The sequence below is a fragment of the Bolinopsis microptera genome, chromosome 10, assembly GCF_026151205.1.
Source record: "Bolinopsis microptera isolate Bmic1 chromosome 10, MBARI_Bmic_1.0, whole genome shotgun sequence".
Lineage (NCBI taxonomy): Eukaryota > Metazoa > Ctenophora > Tentaculata > Lobata > Bolinopsidae > Bolinopsis > Bolinopsis microptera.
In genome coordinates this window covers 9,776,388-9,796,929 of record NC_087081.1, presented here as the reverse complement: position 1 = coordinate 9,796,929, position 20,542 = coordinate 9,776,388, and the positions used below count along the sequence as shown (strand labels likewise).

The 20,542-nt window shown below is 41.0% G+C and overlaps 2 protein-coding genes across 2 annotated transcripts in view; one reads left to right on the top strand and one right to left on the bottom strand.

Moving 5' to 3' along the window:
• LOC134822471 (serine/threonine-protein phosphatase with EF-hands 2-like) overlaps positions 1-20,542 on the bottom strand; it is a 109,184-nt gene that overhangs the window by 66,215 nt on the left and 22,427 nt on the right. The gene's annotated exons all lie outside the window — the stretch shown is intronic.
• Positions 1,209-20,187, top strand: LOC134821601 (atrial natriuretic peptide-converting enzyme-like). Its single transcript, XM_063832303.1, has 6 exons — positions 1,209-1,230; positions 1,668-1,903; positions 2,077-2,182; positions 3,563-3,733; positions 8,647-8,772; positions 19,683-20,187. The coding sequence occupies exons 1-6, from the start codon at positions 1,209-1,211 to the stop codon at positions 19,814-19,816; spliced, it is 795 nt and encodes a 264-aa protein (XP_063688373.1). The 3' UTR covers positions 19,817-20,187.

Sequence of the window (20,542 nt, the reverse complement as noted above, 5' to 3'; positions counted from 1 at the left end):
AGGAACCGCCACACACTTCTCACCCAGCTACGAATACAATGTATTGTTTTTTGTATATTAGAGCTTTAGCCACAGGTAGGTTGGTCTGCACGGAGCCCCACAGTTTCAATTCCTTGTTTAACTAGCCGTACAGCAAGGATATCCACTGTGCTCACCAGGTTAGGCACATAACCAACACTACCCTGCTAAAGTTAGCTATATACTATGGTTTTCTCGAAAGTATTTCCTTGTATTTGACTTTCGTCAAGAAAGTACTCTTACTTTCGGTTCAGATGTTATATAAGCTAGCCTTTATGTGGTCCGCAGGGCGGAGGAACCGCCACACACTTCTCACCCAGCTACGAATACAATGTATTGTTTTTGTATATTAGAGCTTTAGCCACAGGTAGGTTGGTCTGCACGGAGCCCCACAGTTTCAATTCCTTGTTTAACTAGCCGTACAGCAAGGATATCCACTGTGCTCACCAGGTTAGGCACATAACCAACACTACCCTGCTAAAGTTAGCTATATACTATGGTTTTCTCGAAAGTATTTCCTTGTATTTGACTTACTGAATGTATATGGGAATCGTATGTTTGTGACGCATATAAAGATTGTGATGATAACTCAGACGAAGAAAATTGCACAGGTTGAGTATTGATAAACTTACTTGTAAATTTTACCCTAAAAACTGAGATTTTGAAATAACATCAGACAGCTATTATAGGTTCCACCATTTCATATTACAAATTACAATGTGAATGAAACGCAATCTTATATCTAACTACGTTTGACCGACATAAAAGTCTTCATATAATGAATATAAGTATTCGACTAAAACCCATTTAACCAATATCATGGATAGAGTGGACCGCTGCCAGTGTCTCTCTTTCTCAAACAAAAGGAAATGATATTAATTCGAATAACCATCCGCAAATGCAAAATGATACCGAGAATGAAATTGGTCGCTCGCTTTTCCCAAATTAATATCATTTCCTTTTGTTTAAGAAAGAGAGACACTGGCAGCAGTCCACACTCCACTCTACCCATGATTATGGGGTTTGGTCAAATATCATCTCGTTTTGCTTATAATGCCAGGGTACTTTACAAAGTCGAAATGTAAACTCATTACTTCATTAATAAGGAGGTTATTTTAAAGAATTCGGAATTTTATTTGAAAACATTTCCTTGTGTTTAGGTAAGCATATCTGTCGATCACTGATTGAATATGCCACTTTATACTCATTCAAGTTGGCATTAAATTCATTGGAAGTCGTTCAACAGGTTTATTTTAAGTTCAAATAGTTCTAATTCGATGTCAAAGATGACAGGAATAAAAAATAGTTATGTGGAGGTCTTGAAGAAATTTGCGCAAAATAGGCTCACATTTTTTCCCTCCTCGCTCTCTCTCCCAATACTGCATATTATGTAGCGGTGGTAATAATAGCGTTGGTAATTAGGTTAGCCTCTACATATTTTTGTTCAGGGAGCAGGCTTGCCACATAGGTCCAGGAGTTCCGAACGTTTAGGCAGGGTATTAGGTTGTGGTACACATTCAACTCCATAACAGATTAGAATCAGCGTTCTGGATAACACTATCATTATCACCCTGTAAAGTGGAATATTTCGATCTGATATAAACATATAATTGACCAGTCCAAATATTTTTAAAAACCTGTTATTTCAGCGGTTCAGTACAAGATTACTTACTCTATATTCAATCACCACTGGGCAAGAAGTAGAGACCCTCAGTTTGTTTACATTAGAGGATCAAATGGAGAGACAGCTGAACATCCGTGTGATGCAGACTTCAATGTAATCAACCAAGATGTTCTGTGTGTTTTTGAGAGTGATATTGACATCGGGGATTACGAATGTGTATTTCTGAAGAGTGGAGGAAGAGATGGACTTGATCTAAAAAAGGTAGTAGTTCAATAATTATTTGCAAATATAATAGCTGGGATTTGAGTTATCACTTGAGCTATCTTTTGCTCAAGGTGCACACTGTATCTGCAAAATAATGCCACAATGTCTTTCTCGGCTTCAAGCTATTAAGCTTATCAGTGGTTTTGCTAGATTTAACTGAAATTAACCAGGTGTCGGTGCAAATAGACGGTATAGAGACACACACAATTGTTCCTCAAGGCCGTGCAAACTCTATAGGTCTGGACAATGGTGAAACCAAAAAGTTCTGTAAATCTGGTAAGACTAAACCCCTTTTGTACCCTCAAACGTCTTTTATTTCTAGCATTTTTGATTCATGTACATAATGATATGATCCTGATTTCCAATCCAACCTCATATAGTAGAATATACTTCTTTGCTCATAACCGAGTCGTGGATGTTCCATGATAAACTTGGGAGGTTTTCGAGCAGATTGACCTTTTGTGCGACAGGAAGCAATCTTTGTGTTTTATTCATTTAGAGTCCGTTCCTTTGAGAGTGAGCTAGGGTTCGGTAGGTCTAGGCATCTACATAAGTATATAGGCAATCTTTGAGCCTCAATCAGAGTATCCTCTTTCTGTTCTCGTTAATAGAAAGGTCTCTATTTTGGGAGTTGGTTACTCTTGTAATGAAACCTCCCAGATGCTCGTTACAAGAGCAGTATATTCTGTTTGCAAAGTTTCCTCGAAACTTCTTTGTTAACGTATATTATGTCTTCATTTAGGTCCGGGAATCCTGGTATTGGGATCATCAGAGAAATACATACTTTAGCTAATGTATATTCCAATAGGTCATATACCAGTTTTTTGTGTAGTTTGGAATGAGGTCTTTTGGGGTGGTTTTGATGTAATTTATCAAATTTTGAATATTGTCACTCCGCAAGCGTTTTCGACGCGCACTACAAGCAAAAGCATTTAGTTGTTATCAATGGGCACCCCCGCCTTCGTCATAAATTTCAAACAGCCATACCTCAGTGAGATTACGTCTGTTCTAGCTCATATTTTCACACAAAATATAAATATAATTACTTCATTGGCCTAACTGTTATAAATGTCAAAGTTTAAACGCGCATTGGTATAGAACGTGACCAATCAGGTCATATTTATATTGTGTCAAATTAATGGTTAGGTCTCCAAACTCATAGCAGAAAACACGTATTTTTGCCCGTAAGAGCCTCTACTATATCACTTCCAGTTTATAGAAGAAAGTATTGAATGGCAAGTTATCCAGCACGTTTCTTTGCAAGGACACAGAGAGGGCTTTGCACTTTTGTGTCTCATAGACCAATCATACAATCTATTGATGTTATTTTGGATTATGTGATGGTCAAGGTAACCAAAAATCTCCCTCCAGATTTTAGTGTCATCTGCATAAAAGGCGATATTAGTGCCTTCAGAGACACATATCATTTATAAATATTACAAATAATAGGGGGCCAAGTATAGAACTGGTAGAGAGATTTAACGTATGTCCAGAATTTCTTGGAGATAGGAGCATCATCAGAGTCATCCTCAACACTGAGTTTCATTATTTCGTGCATCATATTCTTAAATTTTTTGCGAAGTGCAAAAATATCGGGTATTTCAGATTTCTGTATAAATGTTCCTGAATTCACAAACAAGGATATTATGTTAACAGTTGATGGTGGATGGAGTGACTTTGGAGAGTGGTCAGTCTGTTCTGCTGAATGTGGAGGAGGTTCTCAAAGCAGGAGTAAGACCTGTACAAACCCCAGTCCAGCGAATGGTGGAAATGAGTGCCTGGGGGAAAATGATGAGACAAGCAGTTGCAACACTGAGGCCTGCCCAGGTGAGAATAATTGTTATGCATCTAGCCAAATTTTAAGGTACGTCGAGTAATTGGGGTAGAATATTGGGAGCCTATACTTATTATGAGGACCTTATGAATTTGTGTATTGCATAATTACTAGTGTAACCCAGGCCTAGGGCCGGGACTTCACTATTACAGTTGAAATGCAAAAGTATAATCCCGCTTATTCGAAAACACGCATTACACTGTCGCACTTAAAACGGTACAAATATGAAATCGCTCAGTCTAAGCATACTTCAATTCAATTCTGAGGGCCCCTCATGTATCTAATAAAAATACTTGATATGCAATCTTGCAGTCAACTGCCAAATTAACTAATTATATAGTAAATCTGTTATGGGAGTATGGAGGAGAGAAAGGCGAGAGTATAGGAGAGTAGGAGAGAGAGAGAGACACTTATAGTTATTTGGGTTACAAAATCATCAATTAAACAACTTACTACCGGCCGATTTAAAAAACTTAGGCTCTTGGGCTTTGTCAGAGTTTTGTCGGCACTATACCGAAAAGACCAGCCACGTACCTCTTACAGCTTTCTTGATTAAGCTGTTCGTAAAATACCCGCACACATATATCAAGAATGACCCGAATCTTTCAGAAACTTTTCAAACCAAGCCTCATACATGCATAAAATCGAAGGCATATCGCCTATTGCAGGTTTTATCATATTATCACGTTTTAGCCTTTAAGCCTTCTTTCTAATGTTATTTTCCGCTCTTCTTCTGTTTTTGGGACTGGATATGAATAAACACGATTTAAAAAATAGGTCAACGAAAATAGATCAGTCGGATTCAGATCGGGACTGTAAGGAAGCCAGCTGAAGTCCGCTTTTTTCAGATCACTCTATCAGAAATGCTCCTTCAGTCGAGCTAAACTTTCACGAGAGTAGTGAGGCGGGGAGGGGGCGTCTTGTTGGAAAATACAAGAATGAAGCATTTTCTTTCTTTTGAGGACTGGGATAACTTTTTCACACAACATAGCGATGTTATTTGACATCCTTATCGTTTCTGCCAATTCTCATCTTCATTCTCGACAAAATGGGGTTCGAAGACCCCATGATAACATCCAAATAGTTACCTTTTCTTGAGTCTTTAGTCCTTTCACAGTTGCATAGGGCTGCTGATCTGACCAGATTCGGGCATTTCAACTATCATAAACCAGAACCCACCCCGATAGTTGTAAGTAGAAAATGTCCAGAAGGAAAATTTGGTTGCTCAGACAGTCAGCTATGTTTAGATAATGTTTATTTATGTAATGGTCAGACGAATTGTAAAGATGGGTCAGACGAAATAAACTGCTCAGGTTGAGTATCTGTAAACGTATTTACCAATTTAAAACATGATATGTTCCAACTCTACCATCTTAGTGGTCCTCCAGCCACGCCCATATTTTTTACCAATTTTTAACAGATAAAATTCTTTATATCGTCAATTTAGTCACAAAGGAGTATAGAAGGAGTTTTAAATGTATGTTACTTCAATATAAGCATTAGGAAAAGGTTAAATTTGGTCGAGGTTTTAAGTCTCTACGATGTTGGAAAGTTCCCGCATGTAGTTTGCGGGTTGAGCTGAAGCGCGGTATTCACTGCGCAAAAACCGAGTTTGACACTTTCAGACTCCTAAACACACTCATTCATTCCTAAATCGGCAGTTAAATGAATGAATCATAATGCTCCACATAAAATTTACACACAATATGAGAATATATAGAAAAAAGGTCTTCCTTGGATTCCACATTGAACTTTAATCAGATTATGGAACTTTCAGAGCCATAAACTCAGCCTTTCATTCCTAAGTCGACAATGATACGAACTTTGCCTGTTACAACTTCGTAGGTGAACTTGTAGAAATTCCCTAGATAGCAACATTACTGGACATTGTGCTTAGGGTTCCGCGACAATTGACCCCCCGACAATTGACCCCCCGACAATTGACCCCCCGACAATTGACCCCCGACAATTGACCCCCCGACAATTGACCCCTATGTAATTACACTGGGGTCAATTGTCGCGAAATCTAGGCTTTAGTACGACAATTGACCCCCGAAAATTGACCCCCCGACAATTGACCCCCCGACAATTGACCCCCCGACAATTGACCCCCCGACAATTGACCCCCCGACAATTAACCCCCCGGCAATTAACCCCCCGACAATTGACCCCCGACAATTAACCCCCCGACAATCAGGGTCAGGGTCAGGGTCAGGGTCAGGGTCAGGGTCAGGGTCAGGGTCAGGGTCAGGGTCAGGGTCAGGGTCAGGGTCAGGGTCAGGGTCAGGGTCAGGGTCAGGGTCAGGGTCAGGGTCAGGGTCAGGGTCAGGGTCAGGGTCAGGGTCAGGGTCAGGGTCAGGGTCAGGGTCAGGGTCAGGGTCAGGGTCAGGGTCAGGGTCAGGGTCAGGGTCAGGGTCAGGGTCAGGGTCAGGGTCAGGGTCAGGGTCAGGGTCAGGGTCAGGGTCAGGGTCAGGGTCAGGGTCAGGGTCAGGGTCAGGGTCAGGGTCAGGGTCAGGGTCAGGGTCAGGGTCAGGGTCAGGGTCAGGGTCGGGTCAGGGTCAGGGTCAGGGTCAGGGTCAGGGTCAGGGTCAGGGTCAGGGTCAGGGTCAGGGTCAGGGTCAGGGTCAGGGTCAGGGTCAGGGTCAGGGTCAGGGTCAGGGTCAGGGTCAGGGTCAGGGTCAGGGTCAGGGTCAGGGTCAGGGTCAGGGTCAGGGTCAGGGTCAGGGTCAGGGTCAGGGTCAGGGTCAGGGTCAGGGTCAGGGTCAGGGTCAGGGTCAGGGTCAGGGTCAGGGTCAGGGTCAGGGTCAGGGTCAGGGTCAGGGTCAGGGTCAGGGTCAGGGTCAGGGTCAGGGTCAGGGTCAGGGTCAGGGTCAGGGTCAGGGTCAGGGTCAGGGTCAGGGTCAGGGTCAGGGTCAGGGTCAGGGTCAGGGTCAGGGTCAGGGTCAGGGTCAGGGTCAGGGTCAGGGTCAGGGTCAGGGTCAGGGTCAGGGTCAGGGTCAGGGTCAGGGTCAGGGTCAGGGTCAGGGTCAGGGTCAGGGTCAGGGTCAGGGTCAGGGTCAGGGTCAGGGTCAGGGTCAGGGTCAGGGTCAGGGTCAGGGTCAGGGTCAGGGTCAGGGTCAGGGTCAGGGTCAGGGTCAGGGTCAGGGTCAGGGTCAGGGTCAGGGTCAGGGTCAGGGTCAGGGTCAGGGTCAGGGTCAGGGTCAGGGTCAGGGTCAGGGTCAGGGTCAGGGTCAGGGTCAGGGTCAGGGTCAGGGTCAGGGTCAGGGTCAGGGTCAGGGTCAGGGTCAGGGTCAGGGTCAGGGTCAGGGTCAGGGTCAGGGTCAGGGTCAGGGTCAGGGTCAGGGTCAGGGTCAGGGTCAGGGTCAGGGTCAGGGTCAGGGTCAGGGTCAGGGTCAGGGTCAGGGTCAGGGTCAGGGTCAGGGTCAGGGTCAGGGTCAGGGTCAGGGTCAGGGTCAGGGTCAGGGTCAGGGTCAGGGTCAGGGTCAGGGTCAGGGTCAGGGTCAGGGTCAGGGTCAGGGTCAGGGTCAGGGTCAGGGTCAGGGTCAGGGTCAGGGTCAGGGTCAGGGTCAGGGTCAGGGTCAGGGTCAGGGTCAGGGTCAGGGTCAGGGTCAGGGTCAGGGTCAGGGTCAGGGTCAGGGTCAGGGTCAGGGTCAGGGTCAGGGTCAGGGTCAGGGTCAGGGTCAGGGTCAGGGTCAGGGTCAGGGTCAGGGTCAGGGTCAGGGTCAGGGTCAGGGGCAGGGTCAGGGTCAGGGTCAGGGTCAGGGTCAGGGTCAGGGTCAGGGTCAGGGTCAGGGTCAGGGTCAGGGTCAGGGTCAGGGTCAGGGACCAGGGTCAGGGACCAGGGTCAGGGTCAGGGTCAGGGTCAGGGTCAAGGTCAGGGTCAGGGTTAATTGTATTAAATCATATTGATAACACGCCAACCAGCAGCTACTCTTGATAACACGCCAACCAGCAGCTACCGCTCTGCGTCTAACTCACAAAATGTATCTCAAACTGAAACACGTAGATTTAACGACACCAACAATCAAAAATTCAGAGACTTATAGATTATATGCACACACTTATGCATCACTCAATAAACGTCGCATATCTCATAAATTACACTGCCAACATTGGACATTTTTTATTATCGCCGCGTATTTCAAATCAAGTTACAAATTCTACAAATTTTGAAGTGCTCAGTCTTGTTTTACTTTTTTAATCTTTACCTACTAACCATTGGAAAATAAAACTTTAAGTTATAAACCTTCCTTGCATACTTTACCAGTAGAGTCTACATTGAATAGTTTGAGATTTCCTTTACATTTTATATTTATGCATGTGCCCCACGGGGATGAATTTCTTATTACCATTGATGTTATATATATTTTTTGAGTAAACATTGGCTGGTACCACGGGCCAGTCCCCAACAACAAAAAAATTGTCGGGGGGTCAATTGTCGGGGGGTCAATTGTCGGGGGGTCAATTGTCGGGGGTCAATTGTCTGGGGGTTAATTGTCGGGGGTCAATTGTCGGGGGGTTAATTGTCGGGGGGGTTAATTGTCGGGGGGTCAATTGTCGGGGGGTCAATTGTCGGGGGGTCAATTGTCGGGGGGTCAATTGTCGGGGGGTCAATTGTCGGGGGTCAATTGTCGCCCACCCTGTGCTTAGCTACACCAAATCGAACGTCTTCCAGTTAGTAATCAAAACATTGAACATTCAACATGCATTTCATAGATGTGGTGTGAGAGTGCTGACTGATCTCCCTTGCTACATTCAACTTTTCACCATTCCCATCATTATACCAACTGATAGGGCTGTTGACTTCCTGACCAAAATAGAAGCCCTCATAATTCACGAAAGTATATTATTCTGTAATTATGATAATATAGCATTCAATAATCAATAATAATCAACCACTCTCCAGAGCCAGACAAAGTGTGTCCAACAGGATATTCGTTGTGCTCGGACGGTCAGCAATGTATCCAAACTACCAGAGTATGTAGTGGATATGAAGATTGTGATGATGGGTCAGACGAAAGAAACTGCGCAGGTTGAGTATCTATGAATTTATTTACCAATTTAAAACATATTTAATCCAATGATAAGGACTAAACTTTTCGTCAGATTTTGTGACGTAGACAGTACCTTCGAGAAAAATTGCAATTATCTTACTATATATAAAGCGAGACGATATATATATATTATATATATATTTTGTAGCTGTACTCCTACACATTAAAAGTCGGTGTTGATTAGATCTTCGAAATAAGTCTTTGCATCATTTTATTAAACATCGTTATCTGAGATAAAATTGTTCTAAAAGCAACTGGAATATTCACAAATCTTTAAAATAACTCACAAACTAGGAAAGGAAAACAAGTCTTAGGAAGACGTACAAAACTTTGTGACTTAAAACGGTACAAAACTAAAATATACTGAGTAATAATCAAACGAAAAGAATGGCTGCGTACATTTTATCTAATCTATTAAAGATTAGTTTGTCGGAAAAAGCTAGATTTCTCTGAATCAAGCAGTAAAAATATATAAATAGTAATGAATATAACACGTCTCTGATAGCAATATTGTAAACTAAACACGGGTTAATAGGCTGAGATCATGTCAAATAAAATAAATAAACTAAACACTAAGCTCCAGCGGATTTAAAAAGGATGTGGTTACTATCGAGGGTGTTCATACCCCCATAACGCTCAAGGGTTTTCAATTGGGTCTGGTAGAACCCCTCTCTAGCTTCCATGGCCTTTTCCCTATCTGCTTGACTTATTTCAGGTTTAAATTCAAGAGCGTCCACTATAATAACAGAAAGGTGCGTACTAAGTGATGAGTTATATAAGGCTACTGAACTAAAATCTAAATCATGATCAATATCTAAAAAGTGATTTACTAACTTACAACTTCTGATACCTTTCTTAATGTGGCTCTTATGATTAGAAAATCTCTTAGGGAGATTAGAAGTAGTATATCCTACATACGACTGTTTACAAGTTCTACACTCCATTAAATAAATAAGGTTATTACTCTGACAAGTTATATATTTACTATTTAGTAATAGGGAAAACTTGTTTAGAATGGTGACTACTAAATTTGGAACAAGGGGACAGGAAACTTTGCTTACAAACATAGCATTTTCCACAGGCATGGCACCCTGCGTTGTCAGCCTCCCGAACAGCCGGCAATATTGCAGCGTCTGGTTCAAGAAATTGACTAGCAGTGGCTTCTCCATCTCTATCACTGCTTACAGTTCCACTAGCACGATACTTATTGTGTACAAGCATGCCACCGATAGTTTGATTCTTTCGGTGACTTACAAATACACTGTCAGCACGTACTAGCTTCTTCAAGGCTGGATCGAGATTAAGAAGGTGCTTAGACTTGTGAATAATGCTCCCCATGTTGGGAAGTGCTGGATTCTGATCCATCACCATGGGTATTAGACAAGTAGTCGTCTCATCCTTATTTTTAGGGGCATACAAGTTTTTCCTATTGGTTATATCACTAAATTTGTTGAAAGCATCGTCTACAATACTAGAATGGTAACCACGGGCTACAAGGTAACCAGTATATACCTCCCTTTGCTCTAAGAAATTAGTGTCTTCACTATTGTTCTGCCTCACTCGCCTCGCCACACCATAGGGTATGTTTTTGAGAACATGGCTCCTATGACATGAGGTGGGGATGAGATAGCAGTGGGTGTCACTGGGCTTAGAGTAAAGTTTGGTATGAATAACATCGCCAACAGCATAGACATAGGTGTCTAAAAACTCAACACCATCCTTAGAGTAGTCGTAAGTAAACACAAGGTCCGGATGGATACTATTGAGCCATTCCATAAATTGTAGAAGCTCCTCAACAGTACCAGGCCAGGCCATGTATATATCGTCACGCAACCTACCCCAGAATGCTGGTCTGTGTGGCGGGCCATGTTCTAAATCTCTTTCATTAACTAAAATATCGATCTTATCCATTGCACAATCTGCATACTCACATGAGTTCTTAGGACCCATCGCCGCTCCACGCTCCTGACGGTATGTTATACCGTTGAACGAAGCTATGTTGTAATCAAGAGTGATTTCTAGAGCACTAATAATGCATTCTGTACTGAACAATTGATCATAACTACTTCTTTCATTCAGGTGCTTGGTGCATTGTTGGATCCCCATATCCCTGGGGATATTGGTGAACATGTTGGATATATCTATGGCAACATGTATCACCTCCTTACCCAACAATATGGTGGACTCATTCAAGCTATCAATCTTCCTCAAAAAATGAGGGGTGTCAATAATTCTATAATCTAAAATAGCCTTCTTCAATTCGTATGCAGTCAGGGCAGATAGGTTCTCAATGTACGAACCACATCCAGTAGTAATCATCCTCCCAGGGTACAAAGGTGGCTTGTGGGCCTTGGGATTCAGGTACATATTACCAGGCTGGTTGAGCTCCGTACACGGAATAACCCACTCCCTGACCTTCTTAGACATACCTAATTCTTCTTTATACTTGACTGTCCAACATGAAATTTTATCAATTAATTCTGAAACTAAATCATCTACATTATTTACAATACTATATACAGATCTATCATTCAAATGTACACCTATTCGTTGAATATATTCTTCCTCTCCAAGAAGAAAGAATCCTACCCCTTTGTCAAAAGGTCTAATAACCACATCCTTCCATCCTTTCACTTCTTTGAGAGCTGATCTGATAGGTGCAGCGATGTTGTCTGGTGAAACATACTTCTGAGTTGGCCGGTGGAGATCAACTTCTGCTCTGCAGCATTTAATGAATGCCTCGAGTGCAGGGTTTTTACATGATTCAAAAGTACGTGATGATTCGGCCTTGATGAGGCAGCGCTCCATGTCAGTAACTCTTTTATCTGCTTTGTTGGGTCCACATTTGAAGCTATCAAAAACAACTTTGGCTCTCATTTTGGAAAACCATGTACACAAATCGTTCTCGAAGCGACTCAGATCTGGTAGGGGAGGTGTAGGTGCAAACTTATGAGACAAGAAGAAGACATATAGTTGCTCTTTGGTGAGCTCCTTGTCTGTAAGGTTAACAACTGTTCTGGACATGTTTTCCATTGATAAGTCTTCAACCTTCGGAAGGGTGCCTTTGATCAATGTCCTCTGATGTCTGTGAGACGAAGTACGGTTGACCTTTTTCCTCTTCCTCCTTCTTTTCTTCTTCACAGGTTTGGCATTGTCCACATATGAAGGTGCAATGTAAATGGCGTAGTCTGTATCTCTCTTTAACTTAGAATGATGACGCTTTGTTAGTTCAAGTCTCTCCATGTGCATCAAATTGGATAAATGACTCTCTAAATTATCATGATCTGAAGGTGGGAGCGAAGATTTTATGCAGTTTTTAAAGCTGTAAAAACTTTTACGTAAATTCTTAGACCTGATAACTTGGTTCTCTATGACTAAGTCTAACATTCTAGATTTCTGACGTTGGTTGAGGGCATTACATGAATCTACATAAAATGGGTCTTTAACTGCACACTTAAAATTGATTTGAGTAGCAATTCCTCTGGGGATATTACCATTGTCTCTCGTAGTCTGTAAGTATCTCAATTGACACGATGCCCTCACTGATCTGACAGCTAAGTTGTCCAGTTTAGACATCGGGGGAATCGTGATGATTAAATTGTTGCTGATAAAACTCTAAAATCTCACAATCAGATGGCGGATGACAAACGGAGCGTAAAGGCTCTGGGGATTCTGACGATAACCGAGCTTGTAGCTGATTGATTGTAGAAGAATCACCTCGTTGTGTCAGATGTGCTGTCACAACGAGGTGATATATCCGTGCCATTTTACTGACACCTCGATTTTTCATCTGCAAAGCCAAAAAATCACATTTTCTCCCATAACTTCAAAGGGAAGCATTTTAGGGTGTTTTGTTGTTCATAACTCATATATAAATGTGCTAGTTGCGGTTATTTTGCACTTTTCAAAAAGTCACTAGCACATTCCTATCAAAATTTTAGAAAAATCGGTATATATTAAAACGAAAAATGTGCCTAAATTTGTTGTTTGGCTTTGAGGTCCAATAGATCTGAAGGGGAATGAGTAAAAACATTTTTGAGGGCATCAAAAACTGCGCCAGAATTCAGAGAACAATTTGATGTCAAGCATCAAATCAATACGATCTTCCCTGACTGACGTTTTGTTAAAATAAGCCTGAAAAGGACAATTTTAGCTTTTTGACTTTAAAAATTCATAACACACCAGCCTTTTTAGATACGATATCAAGATTTTACACACACATTGAAATAGATGTGAATAAAGGGCGAGAAAAATTTCAACCCGATACCGCAAGAAATGATTAACTTATAGCGTCTCAACCACAAAATAATTTTTTTCCGAAAATTGCACTCTTAACCAGGAAATGGTCGATTACAAAAATGGGAATTCTCAAAATGATTTTTTTGTGTGTGGAAACGGTGCGCTAGAAGGTCACTGAACTGCCTATGAGGTCATTAGGTCTGGACAGATTTGGGGTTTGCCCCCTTAAGACCTCGTGTTCTTTAAATGCTAGTTTTGTGTGCTCTGGCAGTTTTCCGTCCTTGTAGTAGTAGTTCACATTTCCGGCCATAACTGCCCTCATACCTTGTTTTTGTTTAGCAAAAAGAGATTCTATAAGAGATTTTGAAGCAAATCCCCATACAAGTGAGCAGAAGTTCAAATGGGACTGAACATGAACGAACAAAACTTTGGAAAATCTGTAAACGGGCCTTCATTGGCAATTTATGTTTTATCCTGTACATCACCCCAATAAATCTTGACATCTTGCTCCTCAGTGCTTTTATGTGGTTACTCCAGTTAAGCTTTTCATCTACAATTACACCAAGAAACCGGGCTTCAGTTTTACGTTCTAATACTGTATTTTCTATTTGTACTTTAATCAATGATGGTTCTATGCGCTTTTTAGAGAAAATCATATAACACGTCTTTTTTAGATTTAGTGCTAATCCGTTGCTATTAACCCACCGTGATAATGTTTCCGTTAATTGGTTGACCCTTAGCATTAGTTTTTGGACATTGGAACCGTTAATAATGATATTTGCATCATCTGCATAAAGTATGAATTTTACCATCTTGTTAGAAATACCGGGAAGATCGTTGATGTATATGACGAAAAGTAAGGGACCTAGTATGCTCCCTTGTGGAACACCATGCACAATAGGCTTGTGGGACGAATGTGAATTGTTTATTGCTACATATTGGCTTCTATCACTTAGGTACGACTCAAACCACTTTAGAGCTATTCCCCGGATGCCGTAGTGCTGTAATTTATTTAGCAGTGTAGCATGATCCAGGACGTCAAACGCTTTACTGTAATCTAATAATAGCAGTAGTGAAATTTGGTTTTTGCTAAGAGAGTGTAAAATTGTACTTTGTGCATTAAGAAGAGCATGTTCACAGGACCTTCCTGGACGGAAACCATACTGATTTTCGAATAAAGAACTATTTTTGTTAAGAAATTCTAAGACACGTCGGTGCATCAGTTTTTCGTAGATTTTTGAGAAGGAACCTAAGAGAGAGATGGGTCTATAATTTTCAACGTCAAGTTTAGAGCCTCCTTTATGGATGGGAGTTACTTTGGCAATTTTAAGGGCCTGTGGAAATATGCCTGTACTTAAGGATTCGTTGATAACTTTTGCTAATATAGCAAGGAAACTATCGCTGGAACTGGCTACTTTTAGTGGTTCAATTTTTGTGTCAAGGGTCGCTTTGTTCTTCAAACCAATAATAATTCTTTGAATTTCGATCGTTTCGGCAGGCTGTAGATAGATTGATTGAGAACAGGATGTGGGCAGATATTCTTGGAACCCCCCAGGGTCAAAGGTCTGACGGGCACTTATCTGAGTTTTGATGTTCGTAGCAATGTTCGAGAAATAGTCATTAAACCTTTCAGCCACGGTATCTTCAGAACTCAAAATCGACCCGTCCGAACCTTTGAGTCTTAACTGCTCAGTTTTCCTGCTTCTACCAAGTAAACCGTTGATTATTTGCCATTGTTTTTTGGAACAGTCCTGGTATTTTTCGAATTGTTTTTTATAGTATCGTTGTTTGGCAATGTTGACATGTTTTTTACAGAAAAGTTTTAGCTTTTTATAGGCCTCTATATTATTCATTGTAGGTTCAAGTACTTTACTATGATAACTTTCTTGTTTCCGCGCACATGCTTCTTCAAGCCAGGGTAGTATCCAGGGTTTAGTATTAGAACGCTCATGCTCACGGCGAATATGATTGATTTTTAGTGGATAGGCAGTATTATAGTGCTTGGTGTATATATCTGCAAGTTTTCCGTATTGCAGACTAGCGTCGTCTGTACTTAATATCTCGTCCCACGTCTCCCCATCGATGAGTTCCCTAAAAGCAGCATTGTTGGCCTCATTTATGACACGTGTTTCATAAATAAGTTTAGGTTGTGTGTTAGTGGGTAGCCTGAGATGTTGTTGCGAAGAGTTACTTAGTTTAAAAGTGGTAACGATAGCAAGATGATCCGATAAATCCACCGTTACAACGTTACTGCTTATTGTGTTACTTATATTATTTGTGTAGACATGATCAATTAAGGTAGCACTATGATCGGTGACTCGTGTCGGCCTTGAAACCGTCTGAACAAATCCATACTTGGCGAGGAGGTCTATGAGGTTCTGTCCAGAAATATCAGTTTTGAATTTTATAAGATCAATGTTCGCGTCCCCAAAAAACATGATATGCTTGCGAGAATGTCTGTCTCAGACAACCTTATAACGTAAATGTGGCACTGTGGCACTCGTGGCACTCGTGGCACTAACATGTGGCACTTGCGACACTCACATGTGGCACTTGTGGCACTATCATATGTAACATGTGGCACTTGCGACACTCACATGTGGCACTTGTGGCACTATCATATGTAGCATGTGGCACTTGCGGCACTCACATGTGGCACTTGTCGTCTGTCTAGACCTCGTAGCACCTTTTCCAAAGAATTTAAGAAGTTCTGAGTACCTTTAGATGGGGACCTGTAAAAGTTTATCAATACTTTTGTTTGGTTTGTGCCTTTGCAATTATGCACCTTAACTAATTGAAATTCAGCGCACGTGTCTTCGGGATCTGTGGTTGCCTTAAGATTTTCTATATTTTCGGGATCACAAACCCTCTTATTAATGTAAATTACAAGGCCACCACCTTTTCCTGATTTGCGTAATGGTTCCTGAACAATAGGCTCGTAAAACCCTTCAATTATAATGTCGGAGATTCCGTTTGGTAATTTATCTACCTTACTCGGGAATATTATAGCGGGTTAATTTATGACTGGGAAAATTAATGACCAGGAAAAATATGGCGGACTTTCCCAAAACCCGCCAAATTATCCCGGTCATGTATTTACCGGTGGCCGACCTTTCAAGTTTTTTTTTCAGAGGTCAACAAATTTTCAACCGAAATTTCTGTTTTTGTTACTTGTTAAAGAAGTTATTTCAATTTACAGTTATTGATAGTACTCAGAAATAGAAAAAAAGACACGTCTATTTAAAGGAAAATAAATCTAAGCAATAATAAGTCAAATCTTCATTAAAGCGTATTCTCATTCTCATTATCGCTAATGTCCCCTCCATTATCATTATTGATATCCCCCTGCTGCTGATCGTCAAATTCGAAGTTGTATTGTTGTCTTAACAAGACTTTCATTTTGTCCGCTAATGGGGCTACTGCTCTGAAGGTCAGCCGGAGCTTAATTTCCTGCCCACCGCTTGGTAATTGTATTGGGGAACGTCTTGGCTTTGCATCTTCAACTGCTCCAGTAATCTGAATCAATCCACCGTGGACCATGAAATAGTGGCACAGTTTACTCACTTCTAGCGGGATGTGGCCACAAGTTGGCCTGAAATCTGATTTCTATAACCAAATCTATAACCAAATTTCTATAACCAAATTGTGATTTTTATACCGAAATTATGGTAGCAACCGCCAATAAAGTTACAGCCCTCCATCCACTGCTTCAAAAGTCTTCTCTAGCACATATGAGACTTCAGGTAAAATATGATGATCACCACCCCCTTGGAACCCCATAATCTGAGTCGGCGGGTTTTTTTATGACTGGTAAAATTTTTGACCGGGAAAAATATGGCGGAATCTTCCAAAACCCACCACTTTATCCCGGTTATAATATTCCCGAGTAAGGTAACTTCAAATTGGTTTCGTTAAGACACAAAACGTCATACTTAGTATAACTGTCGATTTCTTCACGGAAGTATGTGATGTTCTTTACTAATGATCGCACATTAAGAGAAAACACTTTCAGATCATCACGGGAGGAACTTTTAATGTTCGATGGCTGCTGATAATTACAATTGGTTAATATATCGCTGATTTCGTTCCAGTATTGGTAACTTTCATCGTTATCCTGATCTAAAGCGTTACCAATCAAATCTAAACCATGTGAGCGGTCGTATGGATTGAAAAGAGCAGTGATTCGGCTGCTACAGTCCATAAAAAGATCATAAGATGTCACATAATAACCTGGGATTAACGACTTACAGCACTTTATGCAGCCTAAATTATCTCTAAAGCACTTTTTATGAATGTACTCATCGCACCATGGACAAAACCTAATGTTTAATCTAGAATAACAAAACCCGTTACAGGCCATGCACTTTGTTTTAAAATTAGTATTGTTAACACTACTTTTTTATTCGTCGGGACATCAGAGGCATTGATTGGGAGAATTGAGCTTATGCATTCATAGCAGAACCATGGTTCCCAGAATTTATAATGTGCCGGGCATCGTTTTTTGATAGTTTCTGGCATTTTAAATGTTTACTTTCAGCACATAGGTCACAAATTAGGTCAGGAGAACTTTTAGGGATACGAACATAGCATTTGTCGCAATTGGGCTGTGAGCCGTGTTGCCTATGATTACTTCCCTCCACTTTCAGAGACAGAATAAAGTAAGAGTTGAAAACAGATTAAATAAATGAAATAAAAACTGAATAAAGAAAAATTGATATTAATACAGGGTGGGCCAAAAGTCAGTGTGCAAACGTTGGGTCTTATACCTCCGCTGAGTTTTATATTTGAGAGCTGTTGCTTTGCAGATGGCATACTGTACTTACTGGTTCGAGGATTCCGTCGTCAAAATTTGAAAATTCGAATATTTTAGACCACGCCCATTCAATGTTAAAACACCTATATTGTTTTCTCTGAAAATCCTGAACGCCTATTTTTTTTAGAGACGGTAGATTATCAAATGTTGCATATGATCTGAAAAAATGAGGCAAAACGGATTAGAAATGACGAAGTTAACAAGCATTTTGTGTATCTCGTTAACAAATTGACTGGGTGATTATGTGACACCGTGACACGACACCTTAATTGGGCACCCTTAACAATTCCCATAATGTTTAACGGGGTAGTTAACGGGGTCACCTTATCACGTGATTAGGTAAACCAATCACCTGATCACACGTAATGAACAAGCTTGTTATGCTTCATATCTCGGTCATCTGAGAAGCTAGAACTCTCATTCTTTCAGGGCAAACGTAATTCGAATGGCCAAACACAATTCAATAACATTTAGCTTGATCCGATTATCCAAACTATCAAAAAAATGTGAAAATGAACCTCCATTTGAAAAAAATGAACGCGAATATTTTTCGAGTTGACAAATTCCTCGAACCAGTGGTGGTACTAAGTCATACCAGAAGGAAGTATTTCAATTGGGCACTCAGTGACTGAGCTATTAAGGCCAACGTTTGCACACTGACTTTTGGCCCACCCTGTATATAATCTGATGGTTATAATAAGCTATAAATATTTTAAACTATACAGTGCTAATTCAAAATTTCTTTATACTCCATTCTCAGATTAAATTTTAATAATTCAACAATTAATTACAGTGGGTGTGTCACGCCATTCCCTCTTTTTCGCTATTGTCAGTGTCACCATAAAGTGAGAACGCTTTCAGCTAGGAACTTCAAAGTTTCTAGACATGTTTGGTTTGATAATTGAAGTGCTTTCCCAAAATTTCAAGTTGTATTGGTTGTTCACAATTTACCTGAGTTAATAAGACCCTTTTAAAGTTTTAAGATATTGCAGATACGTGATCTTACCCTTGGCACTTAATCAGTGATTTCGTCACCCAATCAGTAATCTCATCGGGAGCTATTCGCTAGCGAGCAACAATGAGACTCATTAGTCGGTAACGAGCATGTTGGTGGATGACGATCTGATCAATTTGAGTGAATACTGATAGTGACGTTCCTTAAAACCGAAGAAACTTGCGTTATAGTTATAATAGCGCTTCGGTTGCTGTCCTATAAGCAGTCTCCAACCCAGAGAGACCCTATATAAACCCCAATGATTTAAACCAGTACCCTAGTGTACTAGTTTACAACCGACAGTGCAAAGGTTCAAGGTTGAAGAAGCCTTCCAAAATGCAGAGAATTATATACTTATACTAAAAGAAAAAATCTTTCCTTGCGTTTGAGATGAGTCAATCGAAGTAAAAACTTTCCTTGTCAAAACATCCTCAAACTGATGATTGGCGCCGGGCGTTGCTCACCTTACGTTTTCGAACCTGTATTGAGAAGGTTTGAAAATTAATTTGGAATCGAGCGCTATGGGGTATGTGATATCAAAATCAGGACGAATTACTCGTCGGCTGGGTGGTGTAGTGGTTACTGGTTACACAATCGCCTCCCATGCTAAGGGTCCCGGGTTCAAATCCGGTCTCATGCAAGTCGGCCAGTCACCAAGCTGCTAATTATCACATGCCTTCTCATGCGATATCTAATTTTTCAAAACTCGGCAAGCCTCGTGTTTGAAAATGTCGATATAACCGGAAACTTTCACTAACTCGGCAAGCCTCGTGGGCAAAAGTTTTTAAACGTATGAGAAGGCATGTGATGAATCAAATGTATAATAATCAATTATTCTCCAGAGCATAAGTGTGAATACGGATATCAGAAGTGCGCGGACGGTAAGCAATGTATCGACTCTACCTTTGTATGTGATTTTGACGAGGATTGTGACGATTGGTCAGATGAAAAAGAGTGCTCGAATAATTATTATTAACTACTAAGTAAGCGGGGACTTAGTAGTTTTATTTCTTGGGATTTGTAATATAGGTTGGTGGAAAAAATCTTTGGAAATTAGTGTAGATTAAGAGTAGTTTAGTGTATCATTGGTTTTGTAGAAGTGGAGACACGTGGCATGGTAGTCGTGTGGACTAGTTTAAGGATTTAGAGTGGTGTATTTGCGCCACGTGGTACCATGTGGTTCGCCATGTGGTATCACGTGGTTCGCCATGTGGTATCACGCAGTCGCTGGTTGTTGGCCCTGTTGTTGGCAGTTCTTTGAGTAGTAAGTTTGGTGACGTGTAAAATGTTAACCGCAACTCAAGAATAAGTTAACGTGGCCCGATCAGCTACGCGTTTTTACATTTTAGTTGAATCCTTCGGTTTCCTGTAATTGGCTGGTTACACACTTGTGTAACAATGTGGCTGTTGGAATGTCCGAAGTAAAATAAGTGTTGAGATAAGTTGATTGTCGAAGCATGAGCTATAAACTTTTATGGGATTCAAGGATTTGAACGAAAAAGATCAGGACGACATTATTTCACAAACCTAATTATACTAGAGCCTGTGCACAAAATTAATTTTTGCTTATAGAGTTATAGTTATTCCGTTATTTTACGCATGTTAATATTTTGGTTATTTAAAAAAAGTGGACTGCAGTTTTATTGTATATATTTAACAGGAACTATACAAATTTGTTGTTGACAGGTTCAATGTTTAGTTA

What these genes read in the sequence shown, in the direction of transcription:
- LOC134821601 (XM_063832303.1), top strand. Translation starts at nt 1,209, where the DNA reads ATGCCACTTTATACTCATTCAA. An exon ending in ATGGACTTGATCTAAAAAAG is followed by an intron (nt 1,904 to 2,076) that starts GTAGTAGTTCAA and finishes GAAATTAACCAG; the next exon opens with GTGTCGGTGCAAATAGACGG. An exon ending in AGACGAAAGAAACTGCGCAG is followed by an intron (nt 8,773 to 19,682) that starts GTTGAGTATCTA and finishes ATTATTCTCCAG; the next exon opens with AGCATAAGTGTGAATACGGA.